General features: G+C 45.8%; 2 protein-coding genes across 2 annotated transcripts; one reads left to right on the forward strand and one right to left on the reverse strand.

Annotated features, from left to right (window-relative positions):
- Window positions 1-674: 674 nt before the first annotated feature.
- On the forward strand, window positions 675-12,903 carry POGLUT2 (protein O-glucosyltransferase 2). Its single transcript, XM_084263497.1, has 10 exons — window positions 675-1,018; window positions 3,554-3,759; window positions 4,165-4,370; window positions 5,139-5,216; window positions 8,975-9,147; window positions 10,102-10,339; window positions 10,936-11,145; window positions 11,512-11,601; window positions 12,335-12,439; window positions 12,652-12,903. The coding sequence occupies exons 1-10, from the start codon at window positions 840-842 to the stop codon at window positions 12,667-12,669; spliced, it is 1,503 nt and encodes a 500-aa protein (XP_084119623.1). The 5' UTR covers window positions 675-839; the 3' UTR covers window positions 12,670-12,903.
- Window positions 12,904-14,540: 1,637 nt separating this feature from the next.
- TEX30 (testis expressed 30) lies at window positions 14,541-21,211 on the reverse strand. Its single transcript, XM_084277399.1, has 5 exons — window positions 21,141-21,211; window positions 19,252-19,482; window positions 17,782-17,833; window positions 16,228-16,436; window positions 14,541-14,908 (listed from the first exon to the last, which is right to left on the reverse strand). Exons 1-5 carry the CDS (start codon window positions 21,156-21,158, stop codon window positions 14,735-14,737), a joined length of 684 nt encoding a protein of 227 aa, XP_084133525.1. The 5' UTR covers window positions 21,159-21,211; the 3' UTR covers window positions 14,541-14,734.
- Between the last annotated feature and the right edge of the window lie 577 nt (window positions 21,212-21,788).

The raw sequence follows: 21,788 nt of genomic DNA on the forward strand, positions 1-21,788 counted from the left end.
GGAAAAATTTTTGTTGTTAGGCATTGGAATGGGCTGCCCAGGGAAGTGGTGGAGTCTCCATCCCTGGAGGTATTTAAATGATGGGTAGATGCGGTGCTGAGGGACATGGGTTAGTGGTGGTTTTGGCAGGTTAGGCTGATGGTTGGACTTGATCTGAAAGGTCCTTTCCAACCCAGCCAGTTCCATGATGCTGATTTGAAGGACAAAGGGCTGGTGAGGTGCCAGCAATCTAGAACAGTGAGCCCAGCATCCAGATGCCGCATTCCCGCTTCTGCTGCTCCTTTGGAAACCCTACTTTCCCGACGCTAACTCTTTTCCCACCCTGATGTTATGGAAACGGTGCAGGGCGCGGGGAGCGGACGCGACATGACACGACACGACACTGAGACGCCCAAACGCGTAAGTCAGAGACACGGGCAGGGCCGGCTTTCCTCAGTCCCGTCCTCTGAGGTAACCCCGGCGGTCGGTCCCAGCCAGGCCCCTGGAACTGCGGCGGCCGCTCCCGTGCTGAGGCTGCTCCCGGCTCACCCGCTGCTGACCGGAAAGCGCGGCCCCGCCGCTCCTGACTACACCAGCGCCGCGCAGCCCCCGCGGAAGCAGGCGGGTGTGGCGAGCGATCGTCCCGCCCCTCTCCCCGCAGCGCCGCGGGCACGGTGGACTGAGGAGAGGAGGCAGCGGCCCCACGGTCTCCTCCTCCCCCCTGACCCGGCAAGCCCTCGCTCCATGCCGCCGCGCCAAGGGCGGGACTCCCCGGTGCCGCGGTGAGGGAAAGAGGAAAGTCTCCGCTGCGCTCCCTCCCGCGCCCCGGCGGTGTTTCTCCGTCACGGGAAGCGCTGTAAATGCCCGGCCTGTGGCCGCTCTGCGTCGCCCTAGGAGCCGTAGCGGCCGGCGCCTCCGCGGGCGGGGGCGGCCGGCTGAGCGCCGAGCGGAGCGCGGTATGGGGGCCCGGGCTGCGGGCGGAGGCAGCCCTCCCCGCTCGCTATTTTTACGTGCAGGCCGTGGACGCCGAGGGGCAGAGGTAAGCGCGGCGGCGGCTGCTTTTCACGGGGACTTGGCTTGCGGACACACACACAGAACACTCCCCCCCCCCCCCCCCCAGGGAGATCGGGGGTCGTTCCTGGCCCACCCGTCCCCTTCTGGTCGGGAGGGGTGAAGCGAGCGAGGCGGGGAGCGGCAGAGCTTCCTACGCGCCCTTCCGCAGGCACCGCCGCGGGTGCGTGGCTGTCCCGCCGCGGGACCGACCCGGCCAAGCCGCGTCGCGACACAGCCGAGCTGTACGCGGGGCTGAGGGAAGCTGGTGGGGCTGCGGGCGCCCTGCCTCGCTTCTTGCCGTGCAGCCCTTGGAAAGACCCCGTTAGGCGGTGAATAGGGGGGCGAGATGGGGAAGGGGAAGAGGGTGAAAACGTTGGGCAGTGAGGCATGCCTGTTGCTCCTGTCACTGTTTTGTGAGTTCTTCTGCTTTGTCAAGCCCTTAACAGTAACTAATATATTTAATTCATGCCATACCCTGCTCGGGTGCTGGGCTTGTTTCCGCAGTTAGCAATGTCAGTGTTTCTCCTAAAGGCCTGGGCACAGGATCGGTACCATCACAGAATCAAAGGATGGTCTGGGTTGGAAGGGACCCCAAGGATCATAGAGCTCCAACCCCCTTGCCTTAGGCAGGGATACCAACCTACAGGCCTGGATCTACGCAAGGTTGCCCAGGGCCCCATCCAACCTGGCCTTGAACATCTCCAGGGATGGGGCATCCACCACCTCTCTGGGCAGCCCATTCCTGCACCTCACCACTCTCTGTAAAGAACTTCCCCCTAATATCTAATTTAAACCTTCCCTCCTTTAGCTTCTATCCATTCCCCTTGTCCTGCCATTATCTACCCTTTTAAAAAGTTGATTCCTGTTTGTATGCTCCCTTTGGATACTGGAAGGCTGCAATGAGGTCCCCCCTTGTTCAGCTTCTCCAGGCTGAACAAGCCCAGCTCCCTCAGTCTCTCTTTGTAGGGGAGGTGATCCAGCCCTCTAGTCATCTTCGTGGCTCCTCTGAACCCTCTCCAACAGTTCCACATCTTTCTTGTATTGGGGGCCCCAGACCTGGACACAGGACTCCAGATGGGGCCTCACAAGGGCAGAGTAGAGAGGGACAATCACCTCCCTGTCCCTGCTGGCCACCCCTCTTCTGATGGAGCCCAGGATACCATTGGCCTTCCGAGCTGCAAGAGCACACTGCTGGCTCATGTGAAGTTTCTCATCCCCCATGACACCCAGGTCCTTCTCAGCAGGGCGACATCAAGCATCATTTAGGGATGACTCTGTAGGCCATTAGGTAAACTTCAAACGGACAAAACACACAAACTGAGTTTTCGGAAAGCACTCAATGTCTTTCCGTTTCTACAGGAAAGAAACCCTGGCCTTCCAACCTAGGTAGGGGCTCAGAACACTCCACCCAGGTTGTCCGGATTAGATGCACAATGGCATGTGCAAGTCTGGAAGCAGCCAGTTCAGCACATCTTGGACAGATTTTATTAATTATTGAATTTAGTGGAACTGACAGATCTCTAGTATGCTTGGACAAGCTTCAGGAAAGGTGACTGGGATGCAGTACTTTGTTAATGCCTCTGTGCTACGTGACAACTTCATGTGTTCTGTTTGGTTTTGTAGAGATTTTTCTGTAATTGGTGTACGGTGAATTTTACCAAAATGTCCTAAGTACACATTGAGTTACATGATGATTTTTCTCTACCCAGATACTGGCATTCCAAGTTTATTCTTCACTTTCTTAAATAATATCTGGAAACTGAAGTAAGCTGGAAACATTTCGCTTCTGTATATAGAATAACAAACATTAAGCTGCTAAAGTGAAGCTTGTTCTAGCGTTATTTTTTTATATAGAATCACAGACTGGTTTGGGTTGGAAGGGATCTCAAAGCCTATCTAGTTCCAACCCTCTGCCATGGACAGGGACACCCTCCCCTAGACCAGGTTGCCAAAAGCCCCATCCAACCTGGCCTTGAACACTGCCAGAGAAGGAGCAGCCACAGCTTCTCTGTGCAACCTGTGCCAGGGCCTCACCTCCCTCACAGAGAAGAATCTAAACTTTCCCTCTTTCAGTATAAAAGCATTGTCCCTTCCCTACAGGATGGGACACCAAGATGTATCATCCAAGATCCATTTATCTGCATGTTCTGTACCTTTCCCATCATTTTACGCTTGAGATACCATGAATTAAGAGCTACACTAGGTTTTTTAAGGTGCTATCTTTCCAATGACTCTATTTCCAGCACTTCAACTTGTAGAGCACAAAGTAATTCTGGAGGTCTGTTCGTGACTATCTGAGTGGAACCTTCCTGATACCTAGTGCTTCTAACAGCACAAGACTTTCCAGGTAGCCTAACAAAATTCTCTTTGGAAAAACCATGCCTTGCTTGTGAATGTTAGGATGTGCTCATAAAGGCCTGGCGTGGCTCGGGGACGTCATTGGAAACTTGTGAGCTTGACAAGGAATGGATTGCACCAAGAAAGCTGTTGTGTGTTAAGCTCCCTCTTACTCCCTGGGTAGGTTCACTTCGTCACCAGGTGAAAAGGCATTCCAGGTGAAGATCACTGCTCCTGATGAACAGTTCACTCGTGTTGGTGTGCAAGTATTGGACAGGAAAGATGGTTCCTTCCTTGTGAGATACAGGATGTATGCAAGCTACAAAAGCCTGAAGATAGAAGTCAAAACTGGAGATAAACACGTCGCAGAGTCTCCGTATATTTTACAAGGTAAGAAGCAGCACTACACCCCATTTTCCTATCATGGCTTTTTCTCACAGACCGTGTCTGAGAATGTCTTCTGGGATTATCTTAGGATTCTGTGGGACCTCAGACTACCAAATGCTCTTGGAATTATGAATCCATTATAACTGTCCTGCATCCACTATTCCAAATAGTGAAAAGAATTAAATGCCATGAATCTGTTGCCTAGTGAATACCAATCGGGGCCTCACAGAAGCTGATGTAATGAGGCAGGATTCCACTGGACTCAAAAAATGTTTGGACATGTCCATTTAGAGTTGCTGAAGGTTTGGCCCCAAGGAATGAATGCTCAGTGCCTGACCCTCTTTTCTGGTCTCAACAGCTCAACAGTGTGACTTGCTGGAAATAAAATAATAATTGTGTCCCTGATAGGACCTGTTTACCATGAAAACTGTGACTGCCCTCAGGAGGAGAGCAGTACCTGGCTGGAGGAGATGAACTGCCCTCAAATCATTCCACAGATTCAAAGAGACCTAGCACATTTCCCCGTGGTTGACCCGGATAAGATTGCAAAAGAAATTCCACAGAGGTTCGGACAAAGACAGAGCCTGTGTCATTACACCATCAAAGACAACGAGGTGCGGACTGGGTTGCTGCGAGGTCTGTGTGGGGATGTGGTGGGAAGTCACACAGCTAGTTGCTTGGTGGTTCCCAGCTGAAAGGTTTCTCCTTGCCTGTTCTTTAACAAACTTCCTTTGCTTGCTCCTCTGTCCTTGAAGGCTTTGCAGCTTGTCCAGGAGCTCGGTGATACCTGTCCTACCTTGTGAATCACTTCTTGTCCATGTTGCAACCAAAGCACGCTGAAGTCTGATCACTTTCCAAGCAATCAGTATGAGTACTGGGCATGGACCCAATTACCCTAAATGCTAATCCAGTTTCCTCATCTCTGACCAGTGCCTCTGTGGAGCATCACGATCATCTAATTTGACATACACCAATAATTTAAGGTTGTGTGTAATTCTGAGGTAAAGAAATACCCCTTGCAGCTCCACTGAGGATCAGAGTTACATTTCTGTGTAACAAAACTCTTCTGACCACAATGGAGTTTCATGTGGAGATGAGAACAATGTAACACAACCACAACAGGCAAAGGGTTTCTGTTTCCATGAGACAGACCTAAAACTTCAGCAAGAGCAAGCAAAGCTTGTCCTTTTTTTTTTGTCATTTTCCTGTGATGAGTTAGAGAGAGATGAGATTTCTAAAGCTTCTCAGCTGGTTAATAAATCAATGCAGCCATACAAGCGGTCTGACCACTTAGTAAGTAAGTGATTAAAAGAGCTCTATATTGTGCCAGCCATTCTCTGAGATGAAAACACTGAACCAGTAAAATCTGTGTTTCTTTTCAGGTTTATATAAAGACGTATGGGGAACATGTTGGCTTTAGGATCTTCATGGATGCCATACTGCTTTCCTTGACAAGGAAGGTGAGTAGATCTGCACAGTCATTTATTCTAGATCTTCTACTTTATAGCAGCCTGGGCTTAACAAATACCCTCAATTGTATAATACACATGTTTCTTGCTATTTCTGTTTAAGAGCTTTTCTTGCTCCTAGATTAAAAATGGAGAGGTTAGATGGATTCTCCTTGTTTGAAGTTGACATGTTCCAGAATGTGATCTGATTAGTGCGTGGAGCATTGCAAAGGCTAATCAAATAGCAGGTTTTTATAGGAGACTTTGGGTAGATTTGGACAGGTAGTGGGGTTGGTTTGGTTTTGGTTTTTTACAGACAAAATAAATCATCCAGTAGCATCTAATAGAAAATCTGCTATTACGTTTTACAGGATGACTGAGGGGGTGAAAAAAAGAGAATATATCTGTCATTCTCCACTAAATACCATGAGTTCAAAACAGAATAGAAAGAGCTGAGAAAGAGCAGCAAAAGCTCAACAGATGGCATGTGGGAAAACTCCCTTGATGAACAACCAAAAAGCACCACACAGACTCTCTTCCCTAGGGAAACTTTGGGAAAAAAAACTGGCATTATGTACATAGTGGCAGAATAGAGTAGGGCTGCAGTTTCAGCACACACAAATCTGTGATTATCATGTAAGGAGAGTAGAAAGAGAAATGGAAAAATATCTGAGTTAATGTCTATTTTTGACTGTATAAAAGCAAAGCACTTTGGTTTTAAAAAGGAGAGAAGCAACAGAGGATCTACTAAACTATGGAGCTCTTAACTTTAAAAAGACTAATTACAAATCCAATAAAAAAAATAAACATGCTTTACAAGCAGCTGAAAGATTGGGTAATTGGTATGAGGCAACATGGATTTCTCACCAAAAAAAATCAAGGCATACCTATATCATTTCTTTCTAGGACAAAGTAATAATGGGATTCTGTGGGGATGTCAAGTATCTTAATTTTAGTTGAGCTTTTGAAGGTAGGTCTCACAAGTTTTTCATAAACCAGACAAAAAAACTTTGGAAGAAATGCTTGTAATCTGCTTGGAAAGCCTTACTTAAATAACAGTTGCCAATGTTTCCAGAGAGGTGAAAGGCATCACGTGTATTCTTCAAAGACTTGGCCTAGGTTCAGTCCCTGTTTAGTAACATAGTCATATTTTGACTTAATGATGGACTGGAGAACATGCTTACTGAATTCTCAGATAACAAAGAGGAAAGAACCTGCAAGCATCTTGTGGTACAGCATCAAAATTTTTAAAAAAATTCTTACAAGTAAGAGAAATTGTGTGGAAAAATGGGTAACAGGAAATTACATAAAGGCTGTATAAGTTATATAGTTGTGTCGCCTCTGTAAAATAGGGAGTGACTGTCTTCTGCAGAAAAGTGAAGGTTGCAGTAGCACAAATTTAGTGTGAGCCAGTGCAGGGGCATGCTGTGGTGAAAAGCTAAATGCATACATTGCTGCAATAAACATGTGAAAGTAATGTAAAGTAACCATTCCAGGATTAGCAATGGATTGGTTATGCTCCAGTGTCTGCTTCAAGAAGTGCCCCAGTGTAGGCTTCAAGAAAGTTTATTCAGTTACTGACAGCGCTCTGGAAAGTGATAAGAAAGGCCAGACATACAAATGGAGGTTTGTTTAGGTGGGAACTGCTTCATCTGACAGCGTCTAAGGGAAGGTGTGGGTGTAGCCCACGTGTGGGACTAAGCTGTTCCCGGTGTCAGTACTGTTGGACAATGAGTAATGGAATTAAGGTATTTAGGCTACATGTTGGAAAAGATTTGCTAACTCCCAACACAGGAACTGTGTCCAGACCCAGAAAATGTAATTTGTCTCATCCACATTAAGTACTGTAGGAATTTCTATTCAGACAGTGGCACTGACAGACAATAGATCTGTTGGGTTGGAGAAGATTCTCCTGCCATAGAACAGGAAGATAAATAGCTTTTTAATGTCCATTTTTCAATGTGTAGCTTTTTAATGTCCGTTATAACCATTAGATGGCACTACACTAATGAAGTTTAGTGCAGAAGATTAGAGCAGGTAGCCAAAACCCCCTTTGAAACAAAAGTACACATTCAAACCTTCAGTTGGTACACTGAAGACAGAAGGTCCTGCTTTGGGTGTCTGCCAGAGGTCTCCCTGTGTCATCAAATTATAGGAACATCATCTTCAGCCACTTAGGAGGGTGCTTAGTATTTGGCAAGTTATTAATTTCTATCTCTGTCTGTAAAGCCAAATTAAATTAGAAGCTTACTGAAACCTATTTGGACCACAGAAAGAGTCTCAAACGTTAGTCTGCAACCAGCTGTTCTGATCTGAAGAATGACGGGGTTTGAGAGGAGAAATGCTCCGATGCGTGTATGTAATGAGTCAGCAAACTGTTTCAGCTCTATTTTTACAGGTCTGTGTATATTTTGAGAATTTATTAATAGTCAGAATTATTTTTCTTCAGAGAAGGTCTTTTCTTCTGTAGGTATTAACATAGTTGATGGTAACATTTCAACAAAATGTTCTTAGTAACATGTATGCATACGGTCCTGATCTCTAAATTACCTGTCAGCAGTCAGGACAAAGATCATGGAGCTATTTTATTCTCTTAACAGTTTTCAAAAAATTCCAGTATAATGATCAGATGTTTGTAATAGTCAGATACCCAGTTAAGACTGAGGAGATAGGCAAAAAACAAAGAAAAGATTATGTCACACTATAAAACCTGTGACATGCCTCTTCCCGTGAAAACTGCAGCTCTTATTTTACATTCTCAAAAAGAATGGCACAGCAAGGCATGCAGCGACACATTATTTGGGGAGGAGTCTTTTGCTTTGAAAGAGGCAACTAAAGGGGATGCAGTAGAGATTTAATTTTTAAAAAAATCATGAAGAGATTAAGAACAGATACGGTATCAGTTCTGCACTGACATTATCCATGCCCTCAGGGTTGTGTAAAATTCAGCTCTATGTCACCTTCAGCCTTCTGCTCTCCCAGTTGACGTGTCCCACCGCTTTTAGTTTCTCCTCACAAGTCAGCTGGTGGTAGCAGCTGCCTTTCATTGTACCTCCCCTTGCTTCACTTGCAAGTACCACAACCACCCACAGCGCTCAAGATGAAGGTCCATCAAAGTTTCACATGGCAGAAAAACTCTGCCCCCTGTGCTGCTGCTGCAATGATTCTTGGCCACTAACAGTATTTCACTTGTTTTTTGGCTGCAATGGTGGTTTCAGATACAGTTCCATACTACCAACTGTTTTAAATAACTGACAGTGCTACCCTTAATAATTAATCCTGGCCCTGACTAAACATGGTCTTTCCATCATGGCTGTTCATGTCTGTTACTTCTGTTGGATCGAGCCATCGTGCAGACACAGGGCCAACCAGTTCATTCATGTGACAGAAAATTAATGTGCAACAGCAATTCTCCATAACCTTGGAACTTACACAATTGCTCACTGGCTTTCAGTGCTAGCCTGCTACAAAAATTGTGCAGCCAATCGTCTGTATATAACAAGAAACCACCCTCTAAACTGGGGTGTTCCTATTCCTTAAAAAAAAAAAAAAAGAGCACATTCATGTAATTTTGCATCTTTAAAAAAAAAATAAATCTTGCAGGCTTTACTCTGTGGCCTGAGTACTTCTAACGTGTTTCAGTTCCATGGAGTACATTAGAGACCTGGCTGGTTTTCCCCTTAGTGAGGCTGTTCTCAAAGTGCAGGATGCCAGCAGCAGAACATTGCTTTGTATTACAATGCATTTATACCCACTTTGCTTCTCTTCAGGTGAAAATGCCAGATGTCGAGTTTTTTGTTAACTTGGGGGACTGGCCTCTGGAGAAGAAGAAATCCACAGAGAACCTGCACCCCATCTTCTCGTGGTGTGGGTCCAGTGAGTCAAAAGACATTGTCATGCCAACGTATGACTTAACAGACTCAGTTTTGGAGACTATGGGACGGTAAGAACTTGCTTAAAATATTCACGAAATAAACAATGAATGGTCTTCCAAAAGACACTTGCATTAACTGCTTTGCTCTTCATTTATACACTGAGGCATTGGCACCCTCTAGGAAGGCAATAGCTCTGTAATCGGTATCTTAGCATTAACCAAGCTGTGCATTATATAATATAAATAACATTTATTGAAATACTTTGCTGCTTTATGTCAAAAATCAAAAGTAATGTAAACACAGTCAAGTCACTGAAAACAGCCCACAGAGGGAGTGTTCCCAGGGTAGGTATTTTGCTTGTTCGTTTCTGCCCCCATGTGCTTGCAGGCAACTGGTTTTGCCAACAACCTTGTTTCCTGATCTTCCTAGAACCTTTTGTTCTGTACCTGTTAAAGCCCAGTGTAGCCAACGCTCTCAACCTAGAGCCTACCAGCTCCCACTTTGGTTACTGATGATAGCTGTCGCTGTCTTGAAACACTGCAAAGCCAGCTTCTGTGACATAGATCTTTGTTACCCACTTTGAACCTGTTTTTCATTTCACGGCATTCAGTTCAGGTTCCTCGTCTTTATTGTCAAGGGTTTTCCTGAATTTGCTCTCCCCTGCCCCGTCCCCTCAATTTACATGTTTTAATTTAGCAAAGGAAGGGAAATACGTTGACTTAACTAGTTACATAAACACCTTGCTCTGGACTGGCAGGACTGCCACATCACCATTACCTGCTATTGCATGACCCCATATCACATCATCTGGCAACTACATCCCCTTCTGGGAACTTCTGGCACTCCTCACCTGTTCTTTTTTATGGCTGCAAAAATACAGATGCAATACACATACAGGTGCGCTCATGACTTACCTTCATCCTCGGTATTTGCCTATTGGTGCTGCAAACTCTTTCCAGTAATTGTACTTTAAGAAGTGTTTCTAGCAGGCTTCACTGTTAAACCACTTCTTTCTCCTCCAGAGTCAGCCTGGACATGATGTCAGTTCAAGCCAACACCGGCCCGTCATGGGAAGACAAGAACACCACAGCGTTCTGGAGAGGACGCGACAGCCGCAGGGAGCGGCTGGAACTTGTGAAACTGAGCAGGAAACACCCGGAGATCATCGATGCTGCTTTCACAAACTTTTTTTTCTTCAAACATGATGAAAGCCTCTACGGCCCCATCGTTAAGCACATCTCCTTTTTTGACTTTTTCAAGGTAAGCCACTAACCACTCTTCACAGAGCGAGGTTCTCGGAGCTTCCCATTACCAAATAGCTTTGGGTGTATGATCAGTAACAGCGTGATTCTCATTTTTCAGCGCAACACCCATAACAAGTACAAATAGACACCCCCCCTCCGGAGGGGTTAACTGCTATGTAGCTCTTACTCTGAGGCTAACAATGTTTGATTTGCATCTAAAGGTTCTGTGGAACCTCGTGTAATCTCTGTGTAACTCCACGTTCCTTTTTATCTCTTCTCCTCCCTGATTCAGCGATCGGGACTACTAACATAACTAACATAGCGGGGCAGTCAGTGGACGAAGCGGCACATCTACCCTCACAGCCCAGGATGAGCGTCCTAAGAATTCCCGGAGAGCTTAATAGGTGAAGAGGGGCATCATTCTGTACCCTGCACTCTGATGAATTCCAAACTAAATACTAAAAGCTACTTAAAGCATTGGTGCTTGCCTAGCCAATCCTGCATTTCTCAGTAGCAGCAAGTCGGTCACACCGGTGCCCTCAGAATAGCGCGACCTTGCCAAGCTACTCGGACCTCCTGTTTGTTAATAACTCACGGTCATTTTCTTTCCAGTATAAATATCAAATTAATATTGATGGCACAGTGGCAGCCTACAGATTGCCTTATCTACTAGCAGGAAACAGCGTGGTGCTAAAGCAAGACTCCATCTACTATGAGCATTTCTATAACGAGCTGCAGCCATGGAAACACTACATTCCATTTAAAAGCGACCTGAGTGATCTACTAGAAAAACTCCAGTGGGCCAAAGAGCATGATGAAGAGGTAAATACATGTTTAAAAGGATTCAGCAGTGTTTCTAGATAAAATAGAGGGAAAAGTGCCTTTCTTTAAAACAAAAACAAGTATGTTAGAAGGACTTAAAAACTAAGGTCATCGACTCTACAAATAACAAAAAACACTTTTTGAAAAAAAAAAATACATAATACTGCCCTTAATATGACATTAAATAGAACTTTGGAAAGGATCAAGAGTTTTGTCATAAGAATGCCTTACTTTTAAAATTAATAATGCTTAAATAACAATAAATCAGCTATCTTAAACTGTCAACACTGTACTTAACTCCAGAACCTACTACTATCTTTTGAGAATTAAAAAAAAACCCACCACCTTTTTTATTTCCCTTGGCAGGCAAAAAATATTGCAAAATCTGGACAAGAATTTGCAAGAAACAACCTCATGGGAGACCACATTTTTTGCTACTATTTCAAACTTTTCCAGGTGAGTATATTTATTTTTAACCACCACTATGGCAAAAATAGAAATCCCACAGGAAGAATTCAAGCCAACAGAGCTGCTGGCAATTAGCCAGCCCGGTACTTGAAGCCACAAAGGCAGCAGCAACAGTTGAGAACTTCAGTTCTGCAAGAATACGTTGCCCACCGTGATCAAAGAGTTCCACATCAGCCACACACCCTGTGAACCACAGCTGAAAATGTCTGTGCATTAGCACCGAGGTATCAAAACTCCAGCGAGGCACCCGGCAGGGCTCCTGTCTGCAGCTGGGTGTCTGCTTACCCAGCCTGACACAGCGTGGAGTCACAGATGAAACCAGGCTCTTCTCCATGATGGCCAGCAATAGGACAAGGGGCAACTGGTGCAGACTGGAGCATAGGAAGTTCCATGTGAATGTAAGGAGAAACTTTTTCACAGTGAGGGTGATGGAGCACTGGCACAGGCTGCCCAGAGAGGTTGTGGAGTCTCCTCTGGAGACATTCAAACCCTGCCTGGATGCGTTCCTGTGTGACCTAATCTAAGTGATCCTGCTCTGACAGTGGGTTGCACTAGGTGATCTTTTGCGGTCCCTTCCAACCTCTACCCTTCTGTGACTCTGTGATCGTGCAGCCCCAGAGTTTCCACAGAATTACTCAGCTGACCTGGTGCAGTATTCACAACCAGATGTATGATCTAACAAGTTTGTGAATGTTCCTTTTTTTACTTTCTTTCAAACTAGGAGTATGCCAGCTTGCAAGTGAGTGAGCCAAAAATCAGAGACGGGATGGAGAAGGTGCCGCAGCCCGATGATGACCTGTTTCCATGTACTTGCCACAGAAAAAAGGTACAATACACACAGCATTAAGCTGTAAAATGCTGGAGGTTTTCAGTTCTTGCTGGGCCAAATTGGAGCAGCCCCTGCTCCCTAGCCTATGGTACCAGCTACTGTTAATGCCTGTGGAGCTTAGAAACCTTCCTTAATGTAATTGCAGCACGAGACAGTTAAAAATTGAGGTTTTAACTAACTGAAAAATGTTTCTTCTTTCTTGACTACAGGCCAAAGATGAACTCTGACAGAAAGAAATTAAATAATGGTTTTCAATATTTACCTACATTCAGACTGTCGTCTTAAGGAAAGAAGAAAAACTTGGATTAAAATGCCAATGGATAATGTCAGTGGATATTATGAAGTTTACTGTATCATGCTCTACCCAAGCAACCCCTTTTTATCACGCTGTGGTTGCAGAGCTTTGTTCAAAAACATTTTTACATTTTTTTTTCTTTTTTAAATAAAAACCATGTTTGTATCAGTCATGTGGTAGAGTCCTGAGACACCTTGGAAATGCAGGTACTTTTTACTTGTTCTGCTGAGTCTTCATGAGTGTGCTCTGCAAAAAAGGGCAGATAAGAATTGTAAAGCTACCCAACAGTCCATGTAGCTGCCTAAAGCAATCTTTTCAGACCATAACTTTGTTCCTGGTGGGAGAAGCAGTATTCTCAAAGACAGTGACACAGGGTTTATGACGTGAAGGAAAAAACACAGTGCTGCTGGATGCCTTAGTAACACTAGATAAACTTTTTCAAGTTCCAGATTTTCTCAGACGCTTTGTTATGAAACTTACTCTCTGGGGCAATATGGAAAGAATGCAGTGGCACTGAGCAGTGATTGTTTTGACTGTTCCAACAGTCTAGTCTGGTTTTTAAATACACACTTTACCTGCATATTGAGTAACACAACTGTCACCTTTGATCTTAAAATGATCCACAGATATTTAAAGTCAATGCTGAATTCATCAATTTATAGCTTATTCTCACTGTAACAGAGCCAGTCTTTAAGTCCCTGTAGCTGTTGCCTTCACAGACGTTTAGGGGTGCTATGCTCACTGAACAATGTCACTGCTAGGAGAGCAACAGCCGTGAGGCACCTTGTGAGAAACAATGGCAGAGTGTTGTACCTAATTAACATTTTTAATTAGTATTTTTCCTACAGTAGAGCTTAAGGACTGGCTTGTTTGATCATGCAGTAAACGAGGCATGTTACAATGTAATTGTACTAACCTACAGCCCTGAATGCATTTTTTAATACAACACAGCACCCAAATGAAGGCAGCTGGCCAAAACACGATGGCAATCCTCTCAGCTCACCGGGCACACGTTTAAGCAGCTCTGCAGCATCACAGCAGCTGCTCTTACAAAGGACCTCCAGCTCAAGCTCCTTGTTCACCCTCAGCAGGTTTCACTGCAGCACCAAGCTGCAGAACAACCAGAGGAGGTTTTGGGAAGCTCTTGGCCATGGAGTTGAGGCCACCATTGCAGGAGATGATGCCAAGATGTTTTTCTCAGGACCAGCAGCCACTTCATGGTGGGGTCATCAGTCAGCGGCCACTTGCTGATGACTTGGCTGCAGGCAATTAATCCACCACTGTAACCTGTGGTGGCACCAGCAGCCTGCTCCTGGCCCACACCGGGGGAGGCTGCAGCTGCAACCACATCCACAGCTTTTCATCTGCTCTGAACACCCCAGTTCCGTCTGCTAAGGGTTAACAGCCCCTCAGCTACCTCTTCAGAGCCCTCCTGACAGCAGCCTTGTAAATGTAATTCTTTTGTCAGTTTTTAGTAGCCTTCTCTGCCCCTCTCTCCAAGGGGCCTCTGTGACCAGGCCTTACATGAGGGAACTTGCTGGAAGGTGACTTCAAAAGCCATGTTCTTTGTCTGCATTGTCTCCTCCTCCTCCTCCAGACCCAGAACTTGGCTCATTAAGGTAGCAAGATCATAAATTTCAAACACTTACAGCATAAGTAATCCACTGAGAAATTAAAACATCTAAAAGATTCGCCACCAAAACAGATTCTTTCCAGCATATTAGTTCAAGCATTTACTTGTTAATGCAGTGTAGGGTTATTTGCAGAGAAACACAGAAAACCATGCTGCCACAGCATTAAATATTCGGGAAGTTTTCTGTCCCTCCTTTACAAAATTCTTTATTGTTTTGCATATCTTTTTCTATTCAAAGAAACAAAAATGTTTTATTTGCATTTACACTTGAACCTCTGAAAACATCTGTTAAAAAAAATCCCACATCTCTCAGTTTGCTGCATTTAGGAAGAGCTAAATGACAATGTTGCTTAAACACTGCAGATCATTTGTGCTCCAGTTCAACATTCTTTCTAAGCCAAGAAAAAACTTGTGTGTTTATTTCTTCCATGACATCATCTGTTGTTCGTCCTTTGACAGCCATCCCATGGTTCGCTTTATCAATCCAATGGATTTTTTTAGGGGCTTTCATTTTGCTCACCACACCTTCCAGCAGTTGCTATGGAGAAAATAGGAATGGAAAAGTTAGGATAATCAGCTGTTACAACTGCAGAGCTCCTATAGGTCTCTCACTTGGCTTGTGCAACACAGAACGGGCAGCTCTTGGTGACAAGGTGGATCTGCCTGCTCACTAAAAACACGTGGATAGAAGAGATGCGATGATGCTGTGTTCAGCAGTGGAGTTTGCTCAGAGGCCAGCAGAAAGTAAAAATAACTGCAAAGGTTGTAATCCTGTGCATCTCCTTCCCCATGAAATGGTGAAGGAATCCTCTTTGACTGCCAGCCGGAAGGGCAGAGCTTCTTACATCAGGCTTATCTCAAGCGGCAGAGTAAAACTCCCTAGAGACTGGCTTAGGCTCTGTTCAATTTTCTCAGCAAAGAGATGTGAGAACCAGTTCAGAAAAATCTTCCAAGATTGCCCCATTAAGAGGGCACTACAAGGACCTGCATGTTGCTAGCCTGACTTATTTTGGTGACAATTCCTCCTCACAAAAGCATTATGAATCCTCAGGAACTGTACAAGCATGGAAAATGGAAACTGCACAGTGTCCCAGACTCAGGCTGAGCTGTTCAGGAGCAAGAGATACTGGAACAGGCTGCCCAGGGAGGTGGTTGAGTTACCATCCCTGGAGATGTTTAGAAGAAGAGTAGATGTTGTACTTGGTGATGTGGTCTAGTGTTGCACCTAGTAGGGCTGGGTGGATGGTTGGACTCAATCATCTTCAAGGTCTTTTGCAACCAAAACCATTCTATGATAAGAGATACCTATTCACAAGAAAGCAAGGCAAAACCCACTGCATCCTGGGCTCTCCCATCTCTACGAAAACAGCACTTTCTACCCCAGAAGTCTGACTTGGGGGTGGAGCTGCTTTCGTGGGAATTTGGCATGAGAACATCATGAGTGTGGACCAGCAGCACAGCACAGTGTGTGTGGTTTGCAACCTGAAGTGGCTAGAACAGAACAGCAAACAACACGCCCCTTCCAGAGGCTGCTCTTAATTTGTATGAGCTTATCCTAACAAAAATGACAGATTTTAAGTTAGCAAACTCCTCTTTGGGCCACTAAAATATTGCTGAAGTGGATCTCCAAATACAGGTGAAGTTTTAAGCAGCAAAATCAAGCACCCCCAGGTTGCCTTGTATCCAGTGATGCTTCCTGCCCAAGGCTTCCTTCAGAAGACACACATATATATAGAAAGAGAGAAGGCTGCAAATGGAAGTCACAGCTGCCCACACGGGTACAGATGTCACTCATGCTCGTTCCTGTCCCTCCACACTGCCCCCTCCCCCTGTAGCAGGATTTATAAGGATACTCACTTTTTCACACATCTCATCTGCTGATCCCGAGATAAACAGCACCGGACACCTGATAAATAATAAATCTTCATCCCGGAGCTTGGACTGAAGTTTTGGTCGATGCAGTGGGTAAGATAAACATACTAGACCTTGAATGAAGTCACCATCATCATCCTCCTGGCTAAGATGACGTATCACAGAGGCAGCAGCTCGTGAGCCCATGGAACGGCCTTTCTCCCATGGTAAAATAAAGGGGGGAAAAAAAGGGTATCTGCCATCACCTCACTACACTGTTTGAGTACACAGCTCCTAAAACCAATCTGACTGAGTGTATTTCAGCATACCAGTAGTACAAAATCCTAGGGATGGTTTTATTCATCTACTCCACGAAAAATATTAATCCCAAATTTCAACTAAAATTATCTGACTAGTTGCATTTCTATATCCCCATTTAAGAAAGAAGGGGGAAAACATAAACGAGAGAGATCCCCTGCAATATTGGAAGGAACAACAGCCCATCCTGGGGGCAGGAGCAAGAGAGGGACAAGACAGGCCCTTTGCTTCAGATCCTTCCAATTCCACAGAGCAATGCTATTATTCCATACCATGGGTTTTTTTTGATCATATCTTTAATTCTTCTCATGTAATCTTAATTTGCTCAAATTAGAAACACAGTTTTATGTGCCTTAGTCACAAAACAAATCCAGCAAGTGTTTATGCAACACCTCAAACTTCTGCCTAAAAAGCTGGGGGGAAGAGGGTTTAAATAAAGTGTCAACTTCCAGCATAAGGTCCATCAGTGTGACAGCACAAGGGTATCAAAATACCTCCTCGAAGAGGAGCTGACAATGCTCTGTAATTGAGTGTTAGAAGTGGCTGGTTCCAGTGGGATTATGTTACATCAACACAGATCTGGTTTCGCTTAGTCAGGAACCAGTCAGGGTTTCCCATACCAAGTTATTCCTAATCACACCACCCATCTACTTCCCTTTTTCACATAACAAAACTGATTTTCTAGCTGCCATGAAGTTTTATCTACCAAAACCTGCTTTGACAAAGTAGTTTTCCATTTACCAGGAACCAAAATCCTTCAAGACACAGAGTTAAAAAGCACACATGGATTATCAAGGAACTCGTGCCCTCATTAGAAGCAACAAGGTGGTTTTCTCCCAAAGTACCTGGAAAACATTGTCTATTGCTCTGTCCTCTGGAGCAGGACGTGTGGGATGGTGAGGAGGGTGACTAGATCTAGACAGCCACGCTCTCAGGAGAGCATAATGAAAGGATGGATGTTCCCATTTGGGACAGGAGCAGCAGTGCTGTGAGACAGGCAGCTGCACACCCATCCCACACAGCCACCAGCTACAGGGCTGGGAGCTTTCAGCACCAGGCTGAGAGTTCTGAATGCCAATCTGTGACCGGGCTCGGCACCTGCATTCTGGTCGCAGTCAGTGGGCTTCTCATCAATTAATGAAGAGCACTCAGCAATTTGTAAAGGAGGTCAGGGAGGACTTAAAAAGTGGCATAATTACAGATTGCAATCGTGAAAGAAGATTATAGACACTAAAACAATACCTGCAAGGAAGACACCTGAAAGTTTATATTCATCAGAAAGCTTTAAGTATTCCTAAAGAAATAAGATAAAGGGAAACATTACTAGTCAGAATTAAGACAGCGGAGAGGCCAGGGATTTTAGCTACTAAACACAAAATGAGCAGCTCTTTCAGCACTGCAAATTAAACAAAGAAGAGATGCACATAAGTTGCACTCTTGCTTTTTCACACAAGTAACTTCATGACATTTTGCAGCAACAATAAACATAAGCAACTTCACATCAGCTCTCAACAGGTCTAAAATATCAGATGCCTTACAAAGCTACCAAAATACAAATGATTATTGTGTATCAACTTAGTTACAGTGGTAGACCTCATGCACCTTCAGCCCATCCAAGGGCAAAATAAATTAGCAAAAAACGCCCTGTGCTGAGGTCATGCATTTCTAACTACAAGCTTAAGGGACAATCAGTTGTGTCTGACAGAAAAGATAAACTTCAGCAAAAAATTTTTTTCAGTTTTTAGACAATGAACTAATCAGATGCTACCTTGGCAGAGGCCTATAAAGTACCTTCACACACCAGCATGTTAATATAAACTCACTAACAACATTAGACTTCTTCATAACACAGATTTACAATAAAGCTAGGAATGTTTAACTTCAAATTACTATACATATAATCACAATACCTTCATACAAATTAATTCCTTAAGAACTGAACTTGATTCCCCTATAAAAATGTCTGATGCTCAATGCAGATCACTCAAACCATCCTCCCACACCCAGCTGAAGTAGTTAATCAGGAGAATATTTCTCAGAGTGGAAAGATACTCCAGGATGATCCTGGAGGTTGCTCATTTTAACAAAACCTAGGTACATAAAAACACCTTAAATAACGTAGTAGCAGGAGAAAGAGATACACAGGCATATGTCAGTTTAAACTCATTTTGAAATCAATACTATTTAGGTTCTAGGGCACTCATATGCTACTCCCAATCTCTTGCTTCAACCCTTCCTGTGACTCCGAGTCCCTTACTCTTTCCCCAAAGTTTTTTCTTCCCAGCTGCCAACTCAGAAAGACCCAGCACAATTCCGAGGTCACCTTCTTTCCTTTCAAAACTGCTCCCAAAGCTGTATCCCTTAATCCCACTTCTCCCACCAAGCCCTCCCAGAACACCCACCTCTCGTTTCCATCTTAAACGCTTTCATTTCTTTCAAGCTCGAAGTTTTGTGGGAGAAGGAACACCCTTCCCTTCTTTACATCCTCTCCTCAAGCTTTTCTTTCTCTCCCTGAACTCAAACCCATGTACTTGCTGCAGCTGTTCCAGCTGTTGTCCATGTAAAACCTGCTCCTGCTGTCTCAGTTTACAGACAGCGCTCCATTTAGCTAACTATCACTTCTCATTTCACTGATCTCTGGTCACACTTTTAAGAACCCCAGAGAGTGACACCCACTGACCTAAGCTTTGGCAGAATTTGGTAACTCCTTACCACAACTGTTTTGAAGGCCTTGGCCCTATAAACAATGTTGAGGCCTTTGCAAGTAAACCGCAGGCACAGAACTCCCTGGGATGCCAAATAGGATGCCAAGGACACCAAGTGAGGGAAATTCATATCTCCTCCAGCTCCATGGGTAAGAATCACCCCATAGGTTGATTTCTTCTCCGGGACAGAAAAGATAGCATCAATGTGTTTGTTTCCAAAAGGTATCTTCACTTTAACCTAGAAATGAAAGAAAACCCAATATATTTTTTTTTTTAAAAAAGCATATTTCCAATCTACACATTATTATGGAGAAAAATAAAGAAGGAAACCAAAATTGCAAGTCCAGTTTTACTCATTCTGTCTAGGAGTACTACATTAGTAACTCTACCTCTGTGCAATAATGGGCAAGTTACCTTATCACTCAACACCTTATTTTCTTCATTAGAAAGAATGTTTCAAAGGATGTTTTGAGGCATAAACTGAAATACCTTCTCTATATACTGGTATCTAGCTATTCAAGAGCTAACTGCCATGATTAACTTGAATATTAAGTCTTCCACAATAAGAAAAAAACCCAGTTCTTCCATAAGACTCAGAAATAAAGTGGAAACATGAGCTGTTCTATAATTACAGTTCACAGAATCATTGAGGTTGGAAAAGACCTCTAATATCATCTAGTCCAACCATTGCTCTAACACCTAAAATACTAACTAAACCATGTCTCTAAGTACCTCATCCAGCTTTTCCTTCAACAATCTGAGGGGCGGTGATTCCACCTCCCCTGGGCAACCCGTTCCAATAGTGGAAAAAGTATTTTTCTCTCCCTTCTCTCACAGACATTATTAAATAAAAGAATTACAGAAGCCCCTAAACATTTATTACAACCACATTACTTTAGATCTGTAGAGCCATACGGAGTACATAGGATTAAAAGAACTCCATGCTGGCAGCAACTATCTAACCCTGTAGCATTTACATACAAGCTTCATCACACAGGGAAAACACCAAAGTAGAGGATTATGAAAAATGGATTTCAATACACTAGCTTCAGGCATTACACCCAGCTACAAGAAAAAACCCACAGCAATTACTTTTTTTCATTAATTTTCATTTTTCAATAGTAACAGGTGGCAGGCGTCACGAGACAATACACATTCCAGGTACTTGCATACATCATATCCTCGGGCAGGCACGGCACTTACTCTCTGGCACCCTAAACTCCAAAAACCTGACACAAGGCACAGCCCGGCACAGGTTTCTAGGTAAGCCAGCAGCAGGCACCGGGAGGAGCGGCTGCCTGAACGCTGCCCAGGACCCAGCTTTCCTTTCCCCTAAGCCAGGAGTCAGGCAGCACAGGTTCAGACGAAGCCAGCCCAGGCTGGCAGCGTGCCCCCAGCCCTGGCTGACGCCAGGAAGAGCCCGGCTGGTGCTGAGCTGAATGAAAGGGGGCTGGGACGGCACTGGTGCCCCTGGGCGCCCCGCAGCTTCTGCAAGCCGGGTTTAAGCGGCCAGCAGCCGCGCTTACACCCGTTCCCGGGGCGGCAGCGCAGCCACCCCCCTTCCCCCAGGCCCGCAGGCGCCTCGGAGGGGAACGGCGGCGGCCGCAGGACCCCACGTACGCGAAGGTGAACCCAGCGCACGGAGCCCCGCAAGCGGCTGCTCCGCCGCCAGCCGCGGCCCACACAAGGGGCTGGCCGCGGGTACCGGTAACCCCGCGGAGCTCCCCGAAGGGCTCGGGGCCTCGCCAGGCTGCGGCCCAGGAGGGCAGCGCTCCTCTCGACCCGGGAGGCACCCTTAACCGCCGGCCTTTCCCCGGGTGAAGGGGCAGCCGATTCTGGCTCCCCCCAGGGCGGCCGCCGCGCCAAGGAGAACGAGGGCGACGGCGGCGGCCATACCTCCACCGGCCCGCTCATACCGCTCCCGGCCTCACGCCCGTGACGTCACGCGAACGGCAGCACGCCCCTCCCCGCCGCCTGAGAAAGGTTCCCCAGGGCCGCAGGGGAGGCGCGGGGGGGGGGGGGGGCGTGTAGTTTGTGTATGTGCCTGACGCGGCGCTTGATTGGCTGGCCGCTGTGCCAGGCCCCGCCCAAAAGGGCTAGAGGCGGGGCCAGGCAGCCAGACGCGGCGGGGCGAGGGGGTGTGGGGTGAGCGGGGTGCGCTGGTGCCGCCACAGGTACGGGCTGCGAGTGGGCCCTGCGCTGCAGGCCACGGGGATGGTGTTGAGGCGCCCGGCCAGGGCTCCCCTGGACTAGGCCCCCAGGGAAATGGAGTTCTTGGGGTGCGGCTGGCAGGGCTTGGTGCCGCCAGGGGTGGGTTGGTGGGGACTGAGGCGCCTGGTGATGTGGTCGAGCCCAGGTCAGGGAGAATCATAGAATCGTAGGGTTTGGAAGGGACCTCGAGAGGTCATCGGGTCCAACCCCCCTGCCAAAGCAGCTCCCTAGGACATATCACTCAGACAGGCGTCCAGACGGGTCTTGAATATCTCCAGAGAAGGAGACTCCACCACCTCCCTGGGCAGCCTGTCCCAGGGCTCTGTCACCCTC

The sequence above is a fragment of the Gallinula chloropus genome, assembly GCF_964237585.1.
Source record: "Gallinula chloropus genome assembly, chromosome: 1".
Lineage (NCBI taxonomy): Eukaryota > Metazoa > Chordata > Aves > Gruiformes > Rallidae > Gallinula > Gallinula chloropus.

What these genes read in the sequence shown, in the direction of transcription:
- TEX30 (XM_084277399.1), bottom strand. An exon ending in AGGCCTTCAAAACAGTTGTG is followed by an intron (nt 17,834 to 19,251) that starts GTAAGGAGTTAC and finishes TTATTTCTTTAG; the next exon opens with GAATACTTAAAGCTTTCTGA. An exon ending in CAGATGAGATGTGTGAAAAA is followed by an intron (nt 14,909 to 16,227) that starts GTGAGTATCCTT and finishes TTTTCTCCATAG; the next exon opens with CAACTGCTGGAAGGTGTGGT.
- POGLUT2 (XM_084263497.1), top strand. Translation starts at nt 840, where the DNA reads ATGCCCGGCCTGTGGCCGCTCTGCGTCGCCCTAGGAGCCGTAGCGGCC. An exon ending in GTCTCCGTATATTTTACAAG is followed by an intron (nt 3,760 to 4,164) that starts GTAAGAAGCAGC and finishes TGTCCCTGATAG; the next exon opens with GACCTGTTTACCATGAAAAC. An exon ending in ACTATTTCAAACTTTTCCAG is followed by an intron (nt 11,602 to 12,334) that starts GTGAGTATATTT and finishes CTTTCAAACTAG; the next exon opens with GAGTATGCCAGCTTGCAAGT.